The sequence below is a fragment of the Labrus bergylta genome, chromosome 12, assembly GCF_963930695.1.
Source record: "Labrus bergylta chromosome 12, fLabBer1.1, whole genome shotgun sequence".
NCBI classification, from domain to species: Eukaryota; Metazoa; Chordata; class Actinopteri; order Labriformes; family Labridae; genus Labrus; species Labrus bergylta.
The window spans coordinates 21,788,214-21,812,532 of record NC_089206.1 but is presented as its reverse complement, the minus strand read 5'-3'; the positions used below and the strand labels follow the sequence as shown (position 1 = coordinate 21,812,532).

Genomic DNA, 24,319 nt, shown 5'->3' with positions numbered 1-24,319 from the left:
ACCAGCTGATTATTGTTGGCCAAGTCGGCTGTTATTAGATTTTCAAATACCAGTAGCCTAAAAATACTAATAGTGAATTATAATTACAGAATACAATGAGAAGACGTTAGATAATTCATCCAAAATGTTGTTCTGTATAGTCTTTGTCATCTTAAGCCATAATTTACCTCAAAAACAAACTCACTGACCAATCACAGTGCAGTCCATTGATGCCTTCACTATCAGCCAATCAGAGAGCAGAGTTTCCTTCATGTGATGTGAATCAGCGAATAGGAAACTGAGACTGATTTCCACACTAAAAAAAAAGGACTAAAAATAGTAAAGAGGAAGGGAAGAGTGTCATCATTGGACTTTTTAATTATTTATTTATAGGCAGATATTAAGGGGCTTCTGTTTAAATATTGCAAAACATCACTTTATAATTATGTTGTAGGAATATGTAGATAAAGAATATTATTTTCACATCTCATGTCTGCTGAACGGCTTCTGAAACATCTCGTGTAACATCTTTGGAGTTGTTTATATCATGTTTCCATAATGGTAATTTAGCAGCTGTTTAATACAGAGTTCATGTTTGCTGTGATATATGTATATATATATATATATATAATTTTTTTTTTTTTGTGCATGATGGGTTTCTCAACTTAAAGATGCACAATGGAGTTTTGGTAAAGAAATGTGAAAATTGGAGAAGTGTACAGATTCTGTTGTATATGTTCATAACTCTATACACAAACTGTCCTCAGAGGAACATGTGGTCCCTGTAACTGTTTGAAGATAAAATGTTACACGAGAAGTTGTGGTGGAGGGAACCGTAACTCTCCTGGTATCTTTTTCAGCTCCAAACATTGTTCAAGGACCCATTTTTTCTGAGTAAAGCTTGTGTATTTAGTTCAGAAAATATAGCATAGAACTGTTTCCCTTCTCCAACTTTCAAATTTCACTCCCAAATCTACATAGTGCACCTTTAAGAAACACAGTTTTCACAAGCCAATCTGAAGTTAATTTGAATATTTAGGCACCAAAGTGACCTGATGTACAATTGTTTACATTTGAGCATACAGATCGGCCTGTTCGACATGTACGTATTTAAGTTTAATAACTTTTATATAAATACAAATGATCGCTTGATACTGTCAGGTTTCAGAGACTTGGCGTTTAAAGTACTTAACATAACATGACACGATATTAAATGTAAATAAAAGTAAAAAATACTCATATATGATTCGTTCATTTATACAGAACATGCAGGAATGATATTTAGTTTACGGCTCCAATTGTGTGCGACATGTTGTATTTCTGTCTTCCTTTTGCTTAGGCCTGCTGTAATTATAAATGTAATGTAATTTATTGTATTTTAAATTTTAACTAATGCATTTTAGTTAGCCTACTGACAACGGGCCGGGGGCTCAAAGCTGGAAAATATCCACAAAGGCTAAAGCTGCTAATTTTACTGTATAGTTAACTAAAGGGGACTGTCCGCGAAACAATAAACTGATAAACTAAACTAAAGCTTTTAATAATATTTCAAGATCATCCAGTATTTTCTGTTGCTGTTATTATTTCTGTCCAGCAGGTGGCGCGTGTTCACCAGCACCAACAAACACTAAACCACAAGTGAGGGGAAAAAAACGAAGAAGAAGAACGACGAGGAACAAACCGTAGAAGAAGAGTGGGAGCGGACAAACCAAAGGTGTTACGTTATTGTTAACTTCTCAGGTATCAACATTTTTACTTTTTCTCTTCGTCCACACCTCAGATTAGCTTCGTATCTTTATAAAAACATCGTAGCTTTGACTGTCGTTAGTCTCCGTCGTTCTCATCGCCAGACGTTGAACTAGTAACGGCTGTTTCTGCCGCTGTGATTTATTTTAGAGATAAACTCTTTTCAACCACCGAGAAACAGTCATATTAGCATGAACGTACGTGGGCTGTGTTTTTTAGAAAACGTCTGTGTTCAGGAGGTTAACGTAATGTTACTTATTTGTCGGCGTTTTCAAAGTTAGAGAAGTTAAGTCAAAGTTTGTTACCGTGGCAACAACTGAGACGTCGGTGTGGTGTTACGGCGAGGAATGCACCCCTGCCAAGAGATGCACGCACCTCGCAGGACAATTCAGAACGTGGCAGACACTATTTCTACAAACATTTCCTCGGCAGACACTTAGAGCCAAACAGTGGCGGGTCTAGACCAATTTTACTGAGGGGGCCAAACTGGGGCCAGTTGTTTTGTCAGAGGGGAACATTAAACCCAAGTGAAAAATAGACAAAGAGGATCGCTTTAAAAAAATATATTTTGCTAAATAACAGCACACATCATTAAATACCATGATTTATATTTGATTCAGTAACAATATTTAATACTAGATTGTGAGTCAAATACTGTGTATGTGTTATGAAGGTGCTCTTCCTTTATGAGGGGTGGCCACAGGGGGGACCAAGCTCAGAGTTACAGGGGCACTGGCCCCAGTTGGCCCCTGCCTAGAACCGCCCATGGAGCCAAACACTGTTTGCAGATCATATTTACGCAGGTTAATGAAAAGGCGCCTTCTATCGAGTCTACAGAACAATGACGACACTTCACGTTTATTAAGTATAAACTTCACATAACTTTGTCATCCAGGGGCGTGTCCAGACTTTTTTTTTTAAGCGGGGCTGGCCCATCTGCGTCACTGACTGGAAAAAGGGGGGATGACTGGTTGCTCAAAGACAAAATGTAAAAGTATCTCTGAGTCTCTTGGAAAACAGAAAATGAAAAATGAAACAAAGAGGAAGGAAATCTTAATTAAATATTCACGCCATTAAAATAAACATTTCCATTCTCTCGCTGTAACATTTTTTGCCTGTTTTTTTTGTAATTTGCTTTTGTGCTTTTGAGAAAGGCTGTTTGTACGCACATCACATAGGTGGAGGCAAATGCTAAACAGCAGTAAGTAAGAAAGAGAAGATGTGCCTGCTCACTTGCTCAGTGTCACAAAAACTTAATTGAATCACAATGTTTTGACCTGAGGTCTTCTCCAGGTTTTATTTTTTATCTGAAGGAAACATTTTGATTCAATAAAGTTTTTTTGTGTGCAGGAATATCTTCCACTTTTTCTCCTTTTCTGCTTTCCCCTATTTTCTTCATATCCCAAATGTTGAATTGGTAACATAACAAATTATAATTTAATACATTTTGGGGGCCGCTCTTAACTTAACTAAGCGGACCATTACATCAGCATGGAAATCCAATGTTGCCATGAGGGTTGTGTTGATGTGTTAATGTTTCAAAGTGATATGGTTTATTTTTGTGTACGATGATTTACGATCTTCAAACTAATATTGTGATTTATTTTGCCTGTTTCACAAGTTAATGATCGTGTGTGATATATCACAGTGTAATTATCGGTCCTTGGTGTGTGTGCAGCTGCAGGATGGACATGTCCAGCAGGCTGGCTCTGTGGCAGCAGCTAGCAGAGAGCTGTGGTCTCAGTACGGTCCAGCAGGGTCTGCAGCAGGTCTGGGGGCTGCTGCTGCTCTGCCTCGTCTGCAGGGTCTGCTTCAGATTCGGTGAGCTGCACAGAACGATTCTTCTCTGTTTGTTGTTTTATCTTTATGATACTTACGAACACAGTTCTGATGAGATGTAACTGTAATGCATAGTGTTGTCCTGCTTGTGTATCTCAGTCAGTGGTTCCACAGTGAAGCACCTGGTGTCGGCGTTGTTTGGGGTGTACGCCCTCTTCCTGTTCTTCGAGCTGCACATGCTGTGGGTGCTGCTGCTCGCTGCGCTCTGTTACCTCGTTCTGCTGCTCAGCCGACACTCCAGCAGCAAAGGTGTCTTCCTCTCCGTTGTTATCCTCGTGTTCCTCCTTATCGGGTGAGCAAACACTACAGAATCATACTAACAAACAACAGAATTCCTAATGATGTCGTTTACTTCTTGCATTTAAACTAGAGGTGGCAAATGACTGGTGGCCCACTGACTCAGAGGAAATTGTCTCTTTAGTGGCAGAGAAATTACTTTGAGAAATCCCCTTTCATCATTTTCATGCAGGCTTCTGATACAACCTTTCAGAACAATAATTTTACCATAGCTTATTTAAATTGGTTTATGAATTTAATATTGGAATTTAACAACTTTAGTCTCGTAAATTTCTATTTTTTTTCTTTAACTTGGCACTATTACTCCGTCGTAAAAAGTGGCATTTCAGAACTGCTGCAGTACTTTTATTGAAATTTGTGAATCCCTTTAGTTTCTGTTGCAGGATGATGTCATGTGTAATTGTCTTTCTTTATTTCAGAGAGTTGCATTTAATTGATGTGGTGACCTGGCATAAAATCAGAGGTACAAGTTTCATTTTGACATTTTTTTTCTACAAACACAGAAAGAGCATCGTGTGTGATTGATTTAGAGCTGTCACAGAGTTCAATTACAGATGTTATCCAGCTGTGAAACGATAACACAGGAAATATTCTGCTCACTATAAATGTGAAGAGCACTGAAGGAGTAGTATGAACCTTCAGGCTGGATTTATAAACTGAGAAACTTTAACAATACACGGCATGATTCATCACAAAAATGATCGACTGAAATCACATCTTTGTAAAATAAATATTATTTACTGAAACAACCTTCGGTCTTGGGGAGACAGGGCCTTCTCCATTGCAGCTCCCACCCTCTGGAACTCTCTCCCTAAAAACATCAGAGACTCCCCCACACTCACTTCCAACAAGAAATCCCTAAAAACTCACCTTTTCATCACCGCCTACAACCACTGACTCTCATCCTCTTCCCTCGACACTATTTCTATGTTGTATTGTTCTCTTAGTTTTTGCTTTGTTTTTCGTTGTTTCCTGTCAAAGCGTCTTTGAGTATTTAGAAAAGTGTTATATAAATCTAATTTATTATTATTATTATTATTATTATTATTATTATTATTATTACTGGCTCAGTTGAACGAACGTGTGTGTATATGTGTGTGTGTGTGTGTGTGTGAGACAGGCTCTCAGATGGTGGTGGCTATGAAGGCCATCTCTCTGGCCTTCGACCTGGACAGAGGGACGGTGAACTCGTTGCCCTCCCCCGCTGAGTTTCTGGGCTACGTTCTCTTTGTGGGCTCTGTCGTGTTCGGCCCGTGGATCAGCTTCTCCAGCTATAAGAACGCCGCCGACGGCAGAAAACTGGTGATTAATTAACGGTTTCCTGCTTCCTCTGCGTGCATATCGCTTCTTCCTGTTTGACGTTCTCAGTTTGTAATGATGTTGTTTCTCCTCCTCAGAGCTGGTCCTGGATGCAGAGTTGCTCTTTCAGCTTCCTGAAGAGTCAGATCTGTCTACTGGTCTCCACCTGCATCTCCCCCTACCTCTTCACTCTGTTCATCCCCATCGAAGGAAACACATTCACACAGAAGTAAGACTCCTTTTTCATTCAAATCATAGCACACCTGCATCCAAGACGACATGAATACAGCAGGTGTTCGGTAGGATCATGTCCCTGCTCCCTTTTAATGTGATCGTGTGTCTCTTTAACGACCATGTGCTGTGTTTGATTAGCTCCAGGGATCTTAGGGGAAGTTCAAGTGGAAGTGAAACAAAAGCTAACCTGTGTGTTTGTGTGGTGTGTCTCTCAGGTGGCTGCAGGCTTACGAGAACGCGGTGTCCTTCCACTTCAGTAACTACTTTGTGGGTCACCTGAGCGAAGGCACGAGCATGCTGGCTGGAGCCGGCTTCACCGAAGAGAAAGACAACATCAAATGGTGAGTTTCATCGGGGGCTCAGCTGCTCTGAGGTGAGAGAGATCATGTGTTTAGAAAACATGTTTTTATGCTTATAATGGAAACAGTCACGGGAGCATGTTGCACTCACATGAGAAAATCTAAATCTGTTCTGTTTTCTGAATGAACGTGATAATTATCTCAGAATTACGAGTTACGAGTTGCTTGCATTTCTCAGCACAACTCAGTTGAACCACGTGAGGATCCAGGATTTTCAGTGATGCCCTTATTGTCTGTTGAGTCACTATGAGCCTGAATGCATCTCAGATCCAAAAATGTCTTAACGGCTCAACTGGATCCTGACCGTTTGTGTCTGAACTGCAAAGATCTGAGTTGTCTGCATGTGCAAAGTGGACAAAGACACGAGTATCTGTCCATGTGTCGAACCCAAGCTAAAATAAAACAGTTAAACTCGACAGTCTGGGAATGTGTTTGCTCACACAGAGTCTGTGTTTTATTGTTCAGGGATATGAGCGTTGTGAAGCCTCTCAGTGTAGAGATGCCTCGCTCCATGGTGCTGGTGGTGACGTCCTGGAACATCCCCATGTCCCGCTGGCTGAAGACCTGTAAGTCCAGGACAGGATTCCCCCTCTGTCTGTTTTAACACCCCGTGGTTACTAAACACTGAAGCACTAACACCATAATGAACAACATAAATCAGTATCTGACGAGGTCCAAGCTTTAAAAACACCAGTTTGAATTTTTCTGAACAAGTTATTACTTTATTAATAGAAAGTGTATTCTGATGTATTTAATCGTGTGTTTGCTTGTTCCCCAGACGTGTTTAAAAACGCCATGAAACTGGGAACTTTTCCTGCCATCCTGGTGACGTACACGGCCAGCGCCTTACTACACGTTAGTAACACAACGCACCTTTTATGCAGAATCTTTCACGGCGATGGAGTCCATTTAAAAATTTGGTATAATGCAATCAAGTTATTTTAAAGATTTATTTTTGGGCTTTTTTGTGCCTTCAATGGAGAGATAGGACAGAGCCAGAAATCAGAGAGAGAGAGAGAGAGAGAGAGAGAGAGAGTGGGGAATGACATGCGGGAAAGGAGCCACATGCTGGACTCGAACCCGGGCCGCCCGCCCAGAAGACCACAGCCCCCACACATGGGGCGCGTGCACCAACCACCGCGCCACCAGCGCCCCATAGTGCAATCAAGTTAGGTCCTGTGTTCACCTGGCTTTTTTTTCCAGGCAGAAAAGCACTGGCATGAAGCGTTTGTTTGCTGGGTGCTGCATGTCCGTCCTGTCTCCATGACAACAGTCTGTTGACAACAATCCACTGTATAACCGACACTGGTCTGTTATTTTTACTGCATGATTTTTTTTTTCTGATTGTTTATTTCCCGATCAGACACGGAGCTAGGAGGATGTGGGTACAAGACTTGATTTGTAGACGGCAAAACTACGGGAAATCTAAAAAAAAAAAATCAATTTGAGTGCTGGGAGCGGCTGCACAAAAAAGGCAGAGTGCTTAAAAAGACACTGCGCTTTTTCTCTGGGCGGCCACCTACTTCTGTAAACGCTCTCTGTTAATTGAAAATGACTTTAAAAAGACGCTGGTGTCAGAAAAAAAAAAGCGCTAGGTGGACACGGGGGCCTAAAGACAGTTGTTGTCTTTCCCTTTCGTTCCAGTTTTTCATGGACCAAGTGATGAAGGTTGTTTGTCATTGGTTGACGACATGTGTCAACATGAACACGAGCACGTCTTTCTACTGGATCTTAATCTTTCTCTTTGTTTTCTTCAGGGTCTGAGTTTCCACCTCGGAGCTGTTTTGCTCTCGTTGGGCTTCATCACATATGTTGAACACGGTATGAATTATACAGATTATACAGCTGTGCTATTTGAATCACTAGGAGGAGTTGCATGCGTGAACGCAAGGGCCAAATTTTTGCACTCTTTATCTGGAGTTTCTCCTCCAGCGTCCTCGTATTTATTCTGCAGAAAAGTCAGAGTGAGCTGATGTGAGAACACAGCAGGATATAATCAGAAGAAGTGGGAGGGTGCTGCGAGGTGCATGTGTGAACGACCACATCAGGAGGATTTTACTTGTACGATTATCAGTAGTCATGAAAATAACTATTCAATCTTTTTTGTTTAAACGCTTTCTTTTTAATCTGCACAATAATAATAATTTTTCTGTTATTGATCCTCAGTTCTGAGACAGAAGCTCGCATCCATCTTCAGCGCCTGTGTCCTGTCCCGACCATGTGCCTCGGACTGCAGCCATCAGCACAAGAAGGTACGCCTGCCGCTCTGCACACCTTTTTGAGACATCTAAACACAGAGACATTCTGAAGGATGTTAACGTCCACCTGCACATACATTACAAAGAGTGTGATTGAACTAAGAACCGAGATATCTAGCAGAGCTGACTTCACATTTTGTTTGGATCAAAAAGCTCAAACCTGGTTAAAGGGTCGACAATGTGACTCCCTTTGAAATAGGAGGGAGAGAGAAGTGACAGTATCAACATAACATAAGACAGAAAATGTATTTTAACTTCTGATCTAAGCCTGCTCAGTCAAGTTTGAACTCTTGAATGTTTTTGCAGCTGCTTCACTGTCTGTTTTGTCTGTAGGGTTCCTGGGTGATGCTACTGAACCTGGTCTTCAGCTTCCTGGTCGTCTTCCACCTCACCTACCTGGGCTCCATGTTTGACCCTGGAGTTGATGAGCAAGAAGTAGAAGAGGTAAGTCCACCTCGAGGACCCATTTTCATACATCATACACCGAATTGTCAACAAGGAATAGTGCAGGACACTGAGGCTTCAGTTTTTAGACTTAACATGAAGGGGGGGGGGGGGGTTAAGGTACTTGAAAGGTCTTGACTTGTTGCACTGAGAGAGGAGAAGTTAGAGCAGCAGTCAGATAAGTGTCACATAAATCTGATGTCTCCTCTGGACTAAGGTGATGTTTGATACGTGCCCGCCTCGTTTGAGAGATTACATGCTCTGGACTCTGTTCAACATGTAGCTCTGAGGTTCATCACTCATTTTACATCCCTGACTCATCACTGTTTGTTGTCTGCACGTGTTGGATGGACTTCTTTGTCCTCACGCAGACTTAAACACTGTAGTATCTACGAGTCTATTTAGGGTCTTCTTCCTTCAGACCTCCATCAGTCAGACGAGTACAGGGATTTATAATCTTTGAACGGTCTGTTCCAAAAAGTCTGAACTGAACTGAGGAAAAAAACGTTCAAGTTCGCTGCTCCTTTTACTTAGAACGAAGCACAAAAAGAGCTGAGACTTCATAAAGAGCTGGGTCTTCATCTTTTTCTTAAAGGTGCAAAGGGACTCTGCAGATTGAATGGAGTCATTGGGTTCTTATGAAGTCTGTCATAATATGAACATGTCTGGTTCTCTTTGCATTACAGGAAACTATTGAACCATTTAAAACATCCACTTTTATTTCAGTCTTCCAAAAGAGATCAATGCTCCGAACATTGACGCATGTCACATGTATCTCTCGTTTTGCAGGGTTATGCAGCCGTCCACACCATCCAGAGGTGGTCTGAGCTGAACTGGGCCAGTCACTGGGTCATGTTTGCCTGCTGGGTCTTCTACCGTTTGATCCAGTGACACTGTTGATGCGTCACAATACAGCTGGGTTTTGTCTGTAAGAAGCAGTAAGTTGTTATCTGACAGGAAAGAAGTACGAGGGATTTGCTAAAAAAGGAAAGAACCAGAGGACGGAGTGTTCTGCTTTGGAAGTCAAGGTGGACGTAATCAACACTCCCTCTCACACCTGTTTTTGGATGAACTCACCGACAGTATCGTGTACGAGCCCGGCATATCTTGGGACCATTTCAGGACATTTCATAAGAAAACTGCAGAAAAGAATCACTCCAACGATTCGACTGAATTGAATAAAATGATCGTAGGAAAGAGAGAATCCTGCATGTTAGACCTCATGAAGACCACAAAGGTAATGACTTACCTTTACCTGTATGCAGTGTGTTCAAGAGAGGAAGTGTTAAATGTGTTTTTTCTGATCTCAGCTGGAGTAAAACAGTGTTCATTTCCATCACATTTCGCTTTAACATATTAAGATGTAGGTACGTTATTATACAGATTTTTAAATGTTCAATAACTCTAAATAGTTTAAAGGTGGAGTCAGTAGCTTTTTCTGTTTCTTGTAAACGCAACATTCAATCTGGGCCCCTCCTCCTCCTGGACTCATCTCCCCCAGCACCTCTCACTCCCTGCAGGACGTGGTGTGTACGTTTACTGCTTGCACCTACACTGCAAGCTAACGCACGCTAGCACAAGCTAACCGCCGGTGTTTGTTACCTGCCTGTCCAACAGGAAGCAGACCAACTCCACGTCCACGGGTAAAAGACAACACAAGGTTTGGACCTCTTATGGGCAGGAGCATTATCTGATTGGCATTTCTCTTCTTTGCTGCTACGTCCACGTTCGTCATATTCATCAGTTTGAATGGCGTCCAATCACTGAATTGTATCCACTCCTAAACTCACCGGCTGCGCTGTCATTTGCTGGAAGAAACACAACAGCTCCGCCCAGAAACGTCAACCAGAACAAAGCAGAACAGTAAAATCCAGTTTCAGGAAAAAAGCTACTGACTCTGTCTTTAAATTTTCTTTTGTTACAACCAAGTATATTTTGTACTGCTGCTATTTGTTTTTCTATTTTTTCTATTAAAACAGTCAATATGGAGACTGAACTTTGGTGACTTTTTCTTGCTTTGTTTATTTTATTTACATACCCAAGTTTCCACGCCAGGCCCGCCCACAGAAATGGCTGGGCTCGTGAAAGGCCGGGTGATTGGGCCCTCCCAGGCTATGATCAGTATGCACATTCGATCAGTAGTGTTAGCTACTGACATTAGCTCCCTCCGGGGCCCTTTATGTTGGTACAAAAAAAAGTCTACGTCAAAGGGGTCTACATTGTGACTCCCTTTAAAGTTGTAGAGAGCTGTCTCCCCCCGCCCCCTCCTCTCTAGAGTCCATGCTCATACAGGTCGCCATGTGGTGGACACTGAAGCTTCAGTGTTTATCCAGCTCTGCATGGGTCTGTAAACCTTTCTGTGTTCTAACCTCTCTCCATTTTTCAAAAGCATCTCCAATATTGATCCTAGTTTGAGCACGTTTCTGCTCGTGGAGCTTATTAGAAACATGCAGAGGCTTTTTAGGTCGGGTACAATCACTTCTATCTGAACCAGTTCTCTTGCCCGCTTCCATCGCTGCAACACCTGTTGACCTGATAACTGCTCTCATATCTGGCAAACCGAGGGGCGTCCAAAACGGCCCTCTCTGGCAGAAAGTCAAGCCTTCAGGAAAGCAACAAATAACCGCTGATAAAATAAAATAAAAACTCTTGGATTTGTGTCCTGGTTTAAATCCATATTCTGTTTTTCTCTTTTGGATGCTGAGCAGGTATTGTATGGCAGGTTTATTGATGCAAATGTCTCCAGTGAATTTGCTGTGAAGTACATCACACACTGAATGTTAACCATGTAGACTGGAGTGGGTATCTGAGAATGCTTTCCTGCCTTTTTTTTTTTTTACTGGAGCTTGAATGAACTTACACAGTCGTATTTTTAAAGAGATATCTCCTCAGGTGAACTTCCAGCTGTGTGCAGAATGGACTTGGATCCCTCACCTGTGCTCTTACCTGCATCCAGTCAATCATTAATGTTTTCAGTCCGACAGGAAGTGTTCAGGTCAACACGGAAGAAGAAGAAAACGTCTCAGAATCCTCCCTGATCCAGGAGAGTCACAGGTTAGGGTCGGTCGGGGCTGTGGGCTGTCTCTCTTTTGTAGCTGACTGATTCATCTGCTTTTGTTACCGACAGGTGGACAGGTGAAGATTAAAACAGAATGGGAAGGACGACCAACTGCAGCTGGATTGGGTCTGAGCTCCCTCTGTCTTCACAGGTCTTCAGTGGTACGTACGTTTTCTTAACTTCATCTGTCGTTGAATGATTAGCAAGCTTCGTACATGTCACCTGTTAGACGGAGGCTTTCACACCATTTAGCCGCAGTCAGATGAAGCTAAAGGAATCGGCTACCCTCGTATTCAGTAGTGCCAAATTAGTGGAGGAACAAACAGTTTTTTGGATTTATGTTAGACTCTGACAGGACAGGTTGCAAACACAGGTGTTGTATTAAATATGAAGCTGAACACCTACATGTTTGAAATACAGTGAAGCCTTCAGTGTGACAGTCTTGATTTGTGATCTGTGTTGTCCATCAGCCATTAAAGATGAGCTGTGGCTCTTCCTCATCCCGGCCGGCCTGGCTGTCATCATACTCGGGGTGTTTCTGGAGGAGGTGGGCTTCTTCCTGCGTCACATCCCTTCCTCCAGACGTAAATGGCTCTACCTGTGGATATTAGGGATGTACCCGGTAACAGGATCCTCCTTATTGTTCTTCATACCTCCTCTATACTGCAGCTCATTCCCACCCTGATCTTTCTAACTTCCTTTTGTTTGTAACTCCTCAGGTGTTTGTGTTGACCTCCCTCATAGCACTCTATGTGCCTCGCTCTTCCTCGCTGTGTAATTTCATCGCCTCTCTGTGAGTGAACACGTCTGACGCTGTGATAAAACACACCTGTCGTGGCTGCACCTCCTGGCTGAGTCTGTGTGTCTGTATGTGCAGGTATCACTCCATCACCTTGCTGAAGTTCATGGGACTCATCACAGACTTCTTCGGAGGGAAAGCTCGCATGCTGTCCGCTCTGTCCGGACAGCGGGTATCTCCAGACCCGTTCCCCTGTTGCTGCTGCTGCTGTCTCCCAATGGTGTCCATCAGCAGGTAGGTCACACACCAAACACCGGCCTGATTAGCACGTTGCCCCTGAGCTGGAGGTGGTTTGTGTTCATAGCCAGTACTGCTTTCTCATGAGCTTCATTTGTGATATATCAACCTGACTGACTGACACTCAAACAAAAGCTATATGTCTTAAACATGCAATCCGTATAATAGACATCAGGGGGCGACTCCATCGTATGAAGAAATAAGTGTTTGTATGAATACTTTTCACTTAAAGGCAGGGTTGGTAATTCTCGTCAGATCCACTTTTTTAAGATTTTGGTTGACATGTCTTAAAGTTACCTAAAGTTGTGACCTCTCCTGCTGCATACTTGTTGATTATTTTGTCCCTCGTCTTGTGCGCAGCAGCAGCCGTGGTTGGATGATGGCCGCTGTGCTGCAGCTCTCTGTGGTCCGCAGCATTCTGTTCTTTGTCACTCTGGTCCTGTGGACGGATGAACAGTACGACTACGGTGATGTGAGTTATTTATTTAAACCTCAGCCTGTGTTTGTTATCACAGTGAACATGTTGTTGCAACGCTGCAGGATCTGATTTTAAGCCGACCCCACTCGCTTGGAGGACAGTGGCCTCCGTACATGGGGCGAGCAGATTAACCACTATGCTACCCTGTTTATAAATCTTAAGAATCACTTTTGCTTTGCTATGTTTGTCACCCTAATGACCAGATTAGGAGTCTCTGGAGCTACTATGATGGGAACAGCCTGATGCAGAATCTCTGAAGGCCTCATTAAGCCTCAAATAAATAATAATAATAACTTTATTTCTATAGCACCTTTTAAAAACACAGGTTTACAAAGTGCTTTGACAAACAGCAAAAACAAGAACAAACTAAACCAAACACAGAAGAACATAAATAACAGCAAGAACATAACATATGCAAAATAATTAAATACAATTCAACAGAAAAGAACCCATATTGCACGATATCCAACAGACATATATAACCCGACCATCACAAGAACCATGATAAGAACCCAGGAAACACAAGAACCCAACAACATGAGCTGAGACCAAAAGGAACCAAAGATTTAAAAAGATGTAAGAAACTAAAAGAGCTGAAAAAAATAAAAAGATAACAGCAATAAGAAGGTAAGAGCAGTAAAAGAAATAAAAACAAGTGGTTAAAGGATAAAAAAAAACCTATATTATTAATAAAAATAAAAAGTATATATAAAACATGACTAGACAAAGTAAGTAAGATAAGAAATTACCAAGTTAAAACATAAGAGTTAAGATAAGAGCATAAATACGAGATAAGAGCATAAATAAAGAGCCTAAATAAAAGGACAGTAAGAAGTAAATAAAGATAAAAATAGTAAAACCAGTAAGAAAAGACATTAAGAAGACGACATCACATAAAAGCAAGTCTGTAAAAGTACGTTTTAAGAAGGGATCTAAAAGAATTGAGGGAATCTGGAAATAAAGACCTTGCCAAGTACAGAAGTTTGAATGTTAACATGACAAGATGGTCTGAATGTTTGCGGTTTTATCTCCATGTGCACAAGTATCTCATAAAACAAAATCCGAGAAGTTTGAGAGATCAGGAAGGAAGTACTCACAGTGCATTTTTGCATTAACAGTCAGTGTGAATACTGTGATGCATGCATGAGTTTTAAAAAGGAAACTCAACGTTGGTTACTTAATGCTAACTGTAGTTTTTAAAATAGTACACAACCACCTTCTTCATCTCCAGGTGGATTCTGTCAACCCAAACCTGTATGTGAACGCCATCATATGTGTGTCCACCTTTGTGTCCTTTTACGGCCACCTCCTGTTCTACAAAGCCACAAAGAGTGCTCTACATGGCTACGGACTGAGTGCCAAGTTCATCTGCATCATCGTGGTATTGGTGCTCTGCGGCCTGCAGAGCGGCATCTTAGAGACCATGGGGGCTCTGGAGGTGATCCCCTGCACGCCACCTTTCTCCACCCTGACCAGGTCCCAGTGTAAGTCACAGGACAAACATGTTTGCTCATCTAGCACTGCACGTGTTCACATATGTAAATGTCACATACATTCCCCTCAGTTGATCAATTGTAGGAATCATTTTAGAGTCTGTGTGAAGGTTTGCATCAAAGAGCAAGGCAAGTTTATTTATGTCGCACATTTCAACAACAAGGTAATTCAAAGTGCTTCACACAAGACATCAAAAAGCATCATGACAGAGAAAAGAAATTAATAAATCTGAAAATATGTTCAAATAAAAATAATTCAAATGAAATTAATTGAAATAAATCAAGTAAAAAAAAAAACAACAGTGCAGAGTTAAAGTTTAAAATCTTATTAAAGCTGTTTAATTAAAGGCAGCTGTAAACAGGTGTGTCTTCAACCTGGATTTAAAAGAGCTCAGAGTTTCAGCAGACCTGCAGTTTTCTGGGAGTTTGATCCAGATATAAGGAGCATAGAAACTGAACACTGCTTCTCCATGTTTGGTTCTGACTCTGGGGACAGAGAGCAGACCTGTCCCAGACGATCTGAGCGGTCTGGATGGTTCGTAATTAATCAGGAGGTCACTAATGTATTTTGGCCCTAAACCATTAAGCGCTTTATAAACCAGCAGCAGGATTTTAAAGTCTTTTCTCTGACAGACTGGGAGCCAGTGTACAGACCTCAGAACTGGACTGATGTGATCCATTTTCTTGGTCTTTCTAGAGCAGACGATTAAAATACATTTCACAGACATTTTAGTGAACACTTTTAAAATCTAAACTCAGGCATGAAATGGACAACTAGCTGCAGATTTATAGTTATATATAGTATTATAAAAATCAGATTGAAGAGCGACCTGTATCGAGGTGCACAGCAGTAAAAAGGACATATGACAGTAATCCAATATTGGAAAAGAATGGTTTGTGAACCTGCTTGTTGTGTTCTCTGTCTAACTTCAGTGATCTACCACTATTGTGTGATCGTGGAGATGTTCTGCATCGGCCTGTACGCCCGCCACACTTTCCGTAAGGTGGAGCCGAGCGTGGTGGAGGACGAGGAGAGGCTGGTGGGTGTGACGGACAAAGCCGTTCAAACAGACGACGTTCAGAGGACTCGTCCAGAGCCAGGACAGAGGTCAGAGGAGGTTAGGCCCAGACGCTGCCTCAGCAGTGCCTCCGATCATCACAGCTACAGTAACATGGAGGACAGCCTGTGTAAGATCGAGCACACACCTCTGGAGGGTTTCCCCTTTCCTCCGGCTAGGAGGTCACGCAGACCGGAGCCAGTGGAGCTCGGGCCTGTAGAGGAAACTGATGTAGACGTGACCCATGTTACTGTCAGGGCTGATGTGAACTATCAGGAATCTAAAGATGTTACGATGGTTTGACAGGTGATGGCATCAAACAGAAGACTAGATTATGATGGCCCTGGATTGGATGCATGCGGGCATAAGGACTTACCTTGGAACTGGACACCCTGTGATATTACATATGGAGCAAAAACAGACACATATACGTATTTACAGAGAAGACTTTGCCTGACTGTAAATACTCATTCTCAACATTATGCAGAGTCACCAAACCTGTACAGCTTAAACTTAACCAGGGGTGTTGATTGAATTGTTTTTACGATGCGGATGTGGACGATTCTGTATCGATGTAGTGACAGATCATAATCGATTCTTGCGTACTGACTTTGCTCGTAGATTTTCCCGCTGTGACCTTCACCCATATTTATTTGTGTTTACAATGTAGAGTCATGTATGTTGATTTTGGTTTCTAAAGCACTTTCTAAAAAAAAAAAAAAGGGATTTCAAATGTATCTGACTGCTTGTCTTTATTGACTTGTGACAACTTGTGACATCACAATGCACATTTGAAAATGAACATTTTTCTCTGTGTTGTAAGACTTATGCAGACCACAAACAAAGGACTGGATGGGTTTAGATCACATTTTTTTGGTCGGTAGACACTCAGGTTACCCAAATATATGTTCAAAAAAACTGTCCCCTTTAATGTCTTGTGAGAGAAGAGCAGATATGAGATTATTCATCTTTTTGTTCCTGGATAATTAAAAATAAACTATTATAAATAAATGAAAAGGAAATGCTCGCTCACAGGTCCCTTTAAACTACATGTTGAAAGTATTTAGTTAAAATTAACTGTGACAGAAATAACGTTGTATCATGGATCAGGTGACGGTTATATTTTAGTTTGTACTTCTATTGTTAATGCTGGGATTAATTAATGTTTTTAAAGACTTACTACCCTTCAAGTTTCCCACCAAGAAGCAGAAATACTGCCGTAACTACTTTCTGAATCCTGCTAGCTTCCTACGACATCCTTTCTCTTCCGGTAAACCCTCCTCACCGCCTCTTAGCCAATCACAGGGGCGATAGCTGCCCCTCGTCCAATCAGCAGCCGCCTCAGTCTTTTGTGCGTCACAACCCTTCCCTGCGCTGCTGCTGCTCTTATTTTGGCGGCTGTGCGGAAAACATGGCGGAAAATTTGAAAGGTAACTCATGGGGGAACTCAAACGACGTAATATTCAAACTCACGGCTTTAAACCTTTACGTTTGCGTGAGACTTAGTGAAAACACGTCGAAAACTGTAGCTGTACACGCGTGGTTATTCTTACGTTTACGTAACTACAACACAAATTCGATGTAAAGTTATTGTTAGTTTGAGAAGAAAGCGAAGTCAAATGAAGTACCAGGCGGTTAAATCCAGCCTCCTTTGTGTAGAAATTGTTGTCGATTGAATGGAGATTAACTTCGATCAATCGTGTCTGTGATATCGATTACGGGAGGCGTACATTAATCGCTTTTTAAAGTTACTGTGGCACCATTGCATTGTACGGACAGGCTGCGTGGTTTAGCGGCAAAACTGTAAGCTTAACGCGCCATGCAGCCTCTCCTGCAGGTTTTCGTGCAAATACTTTGTGTTTTAATTGAATATTTTTTGTCATGCACGAGTTTAAAAAAAGTACCTGTATGACAAAAGTGACTTGCATGCTCCGAAACTCTTTTAGATGCATTGTGTCGATGACCTTTTCTAAACTATCATACGTAAACCATCTCTGTTTGTCACTTATATCTGCTTATTAAAACTGCAATGTTCAAATTACATGAGAGATTTAGCTTCTGTGATTGCTCTCTGCATGACACCGTTTGGTAAACTGTCTGCTTCAGCCTGCTTTCTGTGAAGTCTTCCACTGTCGTGTTTGTCGGTAGAAAGCGGGGATATTAAGATTAAAAATGAGATTTTATTGCAATAAAATGCTCATCATGGGGTTATATGTATGCCGAATTAACACATGCCTTCGACTATTATCAACAAGTGTCAAAACCATGTGTTGTTACTTGGCATATTTCAGCAGCAAGCAGTGTTGCTTTTAAATTCACACATTTTTAAGTGGAGTTTGGTGTAGACTTTGGAGCATTTGTTTTTCAAAGTTTTTTTTTTTTAAAGTGATTTTTCTGTGTGTCAGTTTGCAGCGTGCCCTGTAAAGTGTCATGGGATGAGCTGGAGGCTCTGTGTCGCACTGCAGGGCTTCACTGTAAAGAGCTTGGGGTGAACAAAGCCAACGTCAATGAGTATGAGGTGGAGTTCCTGTGTGACTACAAGAAGACAAAGGTAAGAAGAAATCAAACATATATGACGATTTACTGCCGTTTACAGCTTCACTGTTTGGTCTATTTCAAGCATGCACTGCATACCTTTCATACTGTACATTGATCAGAGGTGCTGCTTGTCAACAGGCAAGGCAGGAATCTTCTTGGGGCTCTAAATGACAGTAGGAAACCTCCCTAAGCGGGCCCCATCTGACAGCTCTCACTCATATGATAGTTGACTGAATGGTTCTTATCTAGCCCTAAATATAGGGGAGAGACGTCCGCAAAATTATTTTGTTGGTGTAGCAGGGGGAGAGATTTATGTAACAGGGTGTTGGATTAATACCAAAAGTGTGTTGACAAAAATGCAGCATGCGTAAGGACAGAAAAGCACATTTGTCATGTTGTGGGCACAAAGGCAGGCCACACCCTCACTTCCTCAATTAACTACAAACCATAGGTTTGCATACTTTCATTTTTCACTCAATTTAACATAAACATAAAATGTGCAGTATCTATTCTTTGTCGACCCGATAAAGAATCCAGTCCCTAACTGAAGTTGTTTTGTGTTTGATGAGGAGGAGGAGTTCTACCTGGTTAAGTGGAGGGGCTTTCCTGAGTCGGAGAATTCCTGGGAACCCAAGAGGAACCTCAAATGCACCAAGCTGATGAAGCAGTTCCACCTGGATCTGGAAAAGGAGCTGAGGCGCCACAAGAGACGCTGCATCCCCAAAAAGCTGGACAAGGAAGTTTCCACGTTCCTTGTGCAGAAAGCCAAACTCCGTCAGACTCTGCAGCGCTGGGAGAACCACTTGAACCAGACTCGCAACAGCCCCGGTCGAATTTTTGTCATCAACGATGTGGACTTCGAGGGCCCGCCGAAAAACTTTACCTACATCAACAACTACAAAGTAGGGCAGGGCATCGTGTTGGACGAGATGGCGGTGGGATGTGACTGTAAGAACTGCTTCGAGGATCCGGTGAACGGCTGCTGCCCCGGCGCCTCGCTGCACCGCATGGCCTACAATGAGAAGGGGCAGCTCCGGATCAGGGCGGGGAAGCCCATATACGAGTGTAACTCTCGGTGCTGCTGTGGCACGGATTGTCCGAACAGAGTGGTGCAGAAGGGGATCCAGTTCGACCTTTGCATCTTTAAGACGGAGAACGGGCGTGGGTGGGGCGTCCGCGCGCTGCAGCACATCAAGAAGAACACTTTCGTCATGGAGTACGTGGGCGAGGTAAGCCCTGGTTTTTTAATCATCGTCAGGGAAAGTCGTTTTTTAATGTTTACGACTCATGCAGCTCTCTGATTTGGGATTTTCTGATCTGATGATTTGTTGTTTCTTAACGCAATGCAGACTGAATTTTTTGTGTGACTGGAGCACTGCGACGGTTATTACCGGTTTGAATAGGAATTTTCCTCTTCATCCAAAAAATTCTGTCTCTGTAGGGATCCTTTTTGTAATATTGTCAGGCACTACCTACCTGATAACCCGATCACATCCTGGTTAAAAACAACCTGAATCTTATGCAGCCAATCAGCAGACAGGGAGGACGTTGCAGGAATCACCACCAGTTCTGCTTCTGCAGGCTGAAGCAACTCTTCTTCTATTGGATTGCAAAGCGGCTTCTGCTGTTTCCAGTCTCACGATGCTTCTTTTTGTTTTGCCTCTGAGCGGTCAAAAACGTCCCCCTTGTTGAGTTTGTGACATTTGATCGTCTGATAAATATTTAAACTCATTATTTTGAGTTTTTAAAATCAGACATTATCTATATGTTGTGCCTAAAAAAATGTTTGGTATCCGTTTAAATATCACCCGGTCTTGTTTCTCTCAGATCATCACCACAGACGAAGCGGAGAGGAGGGGTCACGTGTACGACCGCCAAGGCTCCACATACCTGTTTGACCTGGACTACGTGGAGGACGTGTACACGGTGGACGCAGCTCACCTCGGCAACATCTCCCACTTCGTCAACCACAGCGTGAGTATCCTTTCATCTGTGGATGGATCATAGTCAAACATTCAGAGGATTTTAAAGGCTTTATATGCGATTTTTTTGATCCAGCAGATGTCGCCCTTGAGCACCTGCATGAAACCAAAACAACTCATGCTGCATTGTTGTGTTAGCATGCTAATGCTAGCGATCTTTATTATGCTCGTATCTTCACACTGCATGTAAATTTACCTGAAATGAGCGTGATCTAGAAACACAGTTAAGCAGTGAGTACAGTATGTTATTCTTCTTTTCTCTAGTCCCTCAATTAAACAACTTTTATACACGAGGGGAGGAGTCAGCCGGCCGTCTGGGCGATGTAAACAAAGTGAAGATAGGACTCTGAAAACATCACAGACAGTGGGACTCGGGTGTTACACCCATTGTAGACAGTCATTACACACAGAGTTATTTTCGGAGGATATACTTGATTTATATTACATTTAAGTGTGAAAAATCACATCAAGCCTTTAAATGTGTTCAGCTGTCTTTTTTACCCCGAGTGTGAATAAAAGCTTCTGATACAGATGTCGTTCTTTTTTTTGCAGTGTAACCCCAACCTGCAAGTTTTTAACGTCTTCATCGATAACATCGACGAGAGGCTCCCGAGGATCGCTTTGTTTTCAACACGGGCCATTCGGGCAGGAGAGGAGCTCACCTTCGACTACAAGATGCAGAGTAAGTGTTGCTGATTCAGCAGATAAACATGTTTTAGATTTAACTAAAACCAGGGAGAGCTTAGCTTTCAGTCTAACCCCAAAATTCCAGCAGATGTGTTTCGGTCCGTCTTCGCTCCGTCATGTTAGCAGAGCTGATTTACACTTTAGTCAGTGTGTGTGTGTGTTCTTTCACTGGCTCCGCTGCGTCTCAGCTCCATCAGCGGATACACATCTGCTTTATTTTTCAGAATAAAACACTCAGTTACGACGGTTCAGAACAACGACTGTATGTTGTGTTTTGTTTAAACGGTTTTATACCACATACATCGTATTACTAATGCTTTCCAAATGAATCTGGAATTAATGCGGGAACTCCTTTGTCTCTGCACTCCAGCTGTTCAGTGGTTCATATAAAGTTCAGTACTTTATATTACTCTCTGAGAACGCAGCCTGTGGGTGTTGATGGACGAGGGAGCTTGGAGCGTACACACAATGCACGCGTATCTGGTGGAAGTTCTGGGTTATAGCGCTCTCAATTTAAAATGTTTTGTCGTGTTATCTCCGATGTTTGGCTCATTTAAAGTCTTTGTTTTTGAAGATTGTAGACTCAAAGTCCAGAAGATTAAGATAATTGATGGTAATGAGTAAGATGACGGTTAACAGACTTTATGCAAACATACTCACAGTCTGTCCTCCTGACACACAACTGAACATGCAGGTATAATAAGGTCAAACAACGACCACTGCTGATGTCCTCAATCAAACCCATTTAACATAACAAATAATCAACAGAGGTCAAAAAACACACATCATGGCTCCTGCAGCAGGAAGATTGGGAGAGTTGGGATTTACTTTAGTTATTAAATCATAGTTTGTTGTACGCTTCAAACTTGCAATGTGTGAAATCAAATTTATTCATCATAGAAAAGTAAAGCAGAAACAAACGAGTGTTTTCTTTTTTTGGCAATCAGGGAAAGAACAATTTATTCTTGTCATTTCCTTGCGTTGCTTCTGTTGCAAGCTGACAGAATACGCTTCATACAAACTGCCGTCCCAACTTTCTCTATGACGCGCCGAGCGGCTCGATGTCATTTTGGAGGCAGCTGCGAGGTTAGCTAGCGCATTAGCTCAGGGAGGGAGAGAAGAGTGAGGAAGATGAGGTTGATGACGAGGACCTTTTGCATTGAGAAAAAGGAAACAGCACTGCTCTCACTTGGACTCATTTTGGATTCAAGACTGACCACGTGTTGCAAAAAAGTACCGTGTGAGACGTGCAAAATGGTAGGTGGACATTAGGAAGTGTAAGTGTGCACAATGCAGTAACTGTTTATGTAAAAGAAGAAGAAGTGGATTTGAACATAGTGCAGGTTTAGTCTTTGTCAGTAAGGGAATAATCATCTGAAAGTCGCCCTTCATGTTCAGCGGGCTGAATGTTTAGCTTAGCTTAGCGTGCTCTTGTAGTGACCTCTCAGTAACCTGACTCCCGTTTGTTTCCAGTCGATCCAGTGGACACAGAAAGCACCAAAATGGACTCCAGTTTCAGCCTGGCGGGGCTGCCCAGCTCTCCGAAAAAGAGGACTCGAGTGGAGTGCCGGTGCGGCTCAGACTCGTGTCGAAAGTACCTGTTCTGACGAGGAGACCGCTGCGGGGCAAACACGCCCTCGTCTGTGTAAAGAAGTGGACATATGTACATATTTGTTTCGTTTACAAGGGTGAAATTCGCCGCCAACCTTTTCTATGTGAAAGCAATGAACTCTTTGGAGGTAAAAAAAAAAAACACAGAGCAGAGTGTTGAATGAATCAAACAGGAAGTGGAAACTCAATGTTTGTCTGAAGATTCAGGACTCTTACAGTGGATTATTTCAGTACTTTGAGTAATTCATGTTTTTTTTTTTAAACGTTCTTCTCTGTTCCCTTTTTTAATGGCTAGACACGTGGAGATAGATGTGCGAGCGTGCATGTACAGAAGATGACACATTAATTTGCAGGGCCGCTGTTGCCGTTGAAGCATATTTGACATTATTACCAACACATCGATTGGAGGCATTTATTTTTTATTTTTATCATATTAAATGGTCACAAGAGGCACTCGGCAAAGTGTCAGTATATTCTAATGAGATGAAATTAACGAGTAAATTCAGGAGCTTTTCTTGAGATCTCGACTTATTCATCTCGTTAACAACGCTGGCTTTCATTTCAGTTCATGTGTTTTATTTTGTTTTGTTCAAGCAGTACAATGAAGAGGCAATGTAGAACTCAAAATCGGTCCATTTTTTTAAGGTCTTGTCTCAAAATCAAAAACATTTTTACTCGGTCTTGTCTCTGTCTCAGACCGGGTAGACTCCAGATTTGAAATCAAGACCACTACTGATAGGATATTTTTCCAAGTCATTACTGTGATTAGAAGGAAAACACCTCTTTCTAAAAGAAATTGATATTTATGGTCTTGGTCTCGGAGCACTCTGGTTTCAGATGTGTCTTGATCTTGGTTAGTTTGGTTTTTTACTACAACACCAGTAGAGGCAAACTTTTTTTGTCACTTTTTTTTTCCGAAGGTGCAGGAAGAATCCACTTGTCTTCATACAAGGAAAAGAAAACAATGCGTAGTTAAATACATTCATATATGTATGTTTTCATGAATCTAAACTCAAAGACTTTCACGCTCTGCTGATCTCTGGCAAATCTGAATCCTTTTAGCTTCTTTAAAATGTGTTTTTATTTTTTTTACTCTTTCCATTATGCTGCTGATGCTCAGTGGAGTTCATAGTCGATTTGTAACTCTCACTTTGATTAAAAACTTGAGGCTTTTTCATTGTTATGTTTAAGTATGAACTGCCAGATCAACGTGTGCATCTGTTCTGAATAGAGCCCGGCCGATAGGGATTTTTGTGGCCGATACGATAAAGATATTGGGAAGGAAAAATATTAGATACCAAAATATCCTCAAATATCTTTCTTAGATTGACCTTTGATCTTTAGATATAAATATAGATAAACATTTATTGCTTTGTTCCCTCGGATGAAAGATTTATAATGAAGACAAAACGGTCACTCAACTGGAAAAAAACTGACCATGCCATCAACGCTTGACACTCTGGAGAGTGTATGTTGTAATCCATACAGCACCCTCTGCTGGTGACAGAGAACAGCTAGTGTAAGACAATGAAACTCAAAAGAAATGCTCTTCGACTGGTGAATAAATCTAGTAAAACTCGACGCATATCTGCGATAAAATTTGCAGATACTTTATACTCACTGGATAGGCTGCCTTGTTCTGAATGTTAAAACTGAAAGATGAAGAGTGTGACCTCACATCGCTTCCAGTCCCAAAGCCTCACTGATCTTGCTTCATGACTCCAAAGTGTTGTTTTTAAACCCCATTTGAGAACTGTTTCCCATCGAGGCTACAGCCGCCTTCAAACCTTTAAGACGTTTATAAAGTGTGGGTCACCATGCTACAAATAATTCCCATAGTCTACACAGTCTGGCATTAAGAAAGGAGGTATTTCAGAGGATCTTTTGATCTTTGAAACTCTGGGATCTATTACCGTCTTCAGA

At 41.9% G+C, this 24,319-nt stretch overlaps 3 protein-coding genes across 6 annotated transcripts; all 3 read left to right on the top strand.

Moving 5' to 3' along the window:
- The first annotated feature begins 1,607 nt into the window (after positions 1-1,607).
- On the top strand, positions 1,608-10,451 carry LOC109981492 (protein-serine O-palmitoleoyltransferase porcupine). The gene is made up of 13 exons (XM_020630302.3): positions 1,608-1,719; positions 3,404-3,546; positions 3,664-3,856; positions 4,281-4,324; positions 4,982-5,163; positions 5,259-5,389; positions 5,610-5,735; positions 6,219-6,319; positions 6,532-6,608; positions 7,511-7,574; positions 7,920-8,005; positions 8,345-8,455; positions 9,245-10,451. Exons 2-13 carry the CDS (start codon positions 3,411-3,413, stop codon positions 9,344-9,346), a joined length of 1,353 nt encoding a protein of 450 aa, XP_020485958.1. The 5' UTR covers positions 1,608-1,719; positions 3,404-3,410; the 3' UTR covers positions 9,347-10,451.
- Positions 10,452-11,360: 909 nt separating this feature from the next.
- Positions 11,361-16,315, top strand: si:dkey-16n15.6 (organic solute transporter subunit alpha). Of its 3 annotated transcripts, XM_020630372.3 has the most exons (8): positions 11,361-11,509; positions 11,583-11,674; positions 11,984-12,135; positions 12,233-12,306; positions 12,391-12,546; positions 12,910-13,021; positions 14,259-14,511; positions 15,454-16,315. In XM_020630372.3, the coding sequence occupies exons 2-8, from the start codon at positions 11,608-11,610 to the stop codon at positions 15,879-15,881; spliced, it is 1,242 nt and encodes a 413-aa protein (XP_020486028.1). In that variant the 5' UTR covers positions 11,361-11,509; positions 11,583-11,607; the 3' UTR covers positions 15,882-16,315. The 3 variants fall into 3 exon arrangements, with proteins under 3 accessions (XP_020486028.1, XP_020486029.1, XP_020486026.1); XM_020630373.3 differs by having other exon boundaries at positions 11,454-11,674; positions 12,913-13,021; XM_020630370.3 differs by having other exon boundaries at positions 11,456-11,674.
- A 140-nt stretch (positions 16,316-16,455) lies between these two features.
- Positions 16,456-23,568, top strand: LOC109981543 (histone-lysine N-methyltransferase SUV39H1). 2 transcript variants are annotated; one of them, XM_020630375.3, is made up of 6 exons: positions 16,456-17,008; positions 17,984-18,129; positions 18,689-19,345; positions 19,944-20,090; positions 20,651-20,780; positions 22,259-23,568. In XM_020630375.3, exons 1-6 carry the CDS (start codon positions 16,990-16,992, stop codon positions 22,390-22,392), a joined length of 1,233 nt encoding a protein of 410 aa, XP_020486031.1. In that variant the 5' UTR covers positions 16,456-16,989; the 3' UTR covers positions 22,393-23,568. The 2 variants fall into 2 exon arrangements, with proteins under 2 accessions (XP_020486031.1, XP_020486030.1); XM_020630374.3 differs by having other exon boundaries at positions 18,686-19,345.
- The last annotated feature ends 751 nt before the right edge of the window (positions 23,569-24,319 follow it).

What these genes read in the sequence shown, in the direction of transcription:
- LOC109981492 (XM_020630302.3), top strand. Translation starts at nt 3,411, where the DNA reads ATGGACATGTCCAGCAGGCTGGCTCTGTGGCAGCAGCTAGCAGAGAGC. An exon ending in CCGCCGACGGCAGAAAACTG is followed by an intron (nt 5,164 to 5,258) that starts GTGATTAATTAA and finishes TCTCCTCCTCAG; the next exon opens with AGCTGGTCCTGGATGCAGAG. An exon ending in ATGAGCAAGAAGTAGAAGAG is followed by an intron (nt 8,456 to 9,244) that starts GTAAGTCCACCT and finishes CTCGTTTTGCAG; the next exon opens with GGTTATGCAGCCGTCCACAC.
- si:dkey-16n15.6 (XM_020630372.3), top strand. Translation starts at nt 11,608, where the DNA reads ATGGGAAGGACGACCAACTGCAGCTGGATTGGGTCTGAGCTCCCTCTG. An exon ending in GTCTTCACAGGTCTTCAGTG is followed by an intron (nt 11,675 to 11,983) that starts GTACGTACGTTT and finishes GTTGTCCATCAG; the next exon opens with CCATTAAAGATGAGCTGTGG. An exon ending in CACCCTGACCAGGTCCCAGT is followed by an intron (nt 14,512 to 15,453) that starts GTAAGTCACAGG and finishes GTCTAACTTCAG; the next exon opens with TGATCTACCACTATTGTGTG.
- LOC109981543 (XM_020630374.3), top strand. An exon ending in GTGACTACAAGAAGACAAAG is followed by an intron (nt 18,130 to 18,685) that starts GTAAGAAGAAAT and finishes GTGTTTGATGAG; the next exon opens with GAGGAGGAGTTCTACCTGGT. An exon ending in TCATGGAGTACGTGGGCGAG is followed by an intron (nt 19,346 to 19,943) that starts GTAAGCCCTGGT and finishes TGTTTCTCTCAG; the next exon opens with ATCATCACCACAGACGAAGC.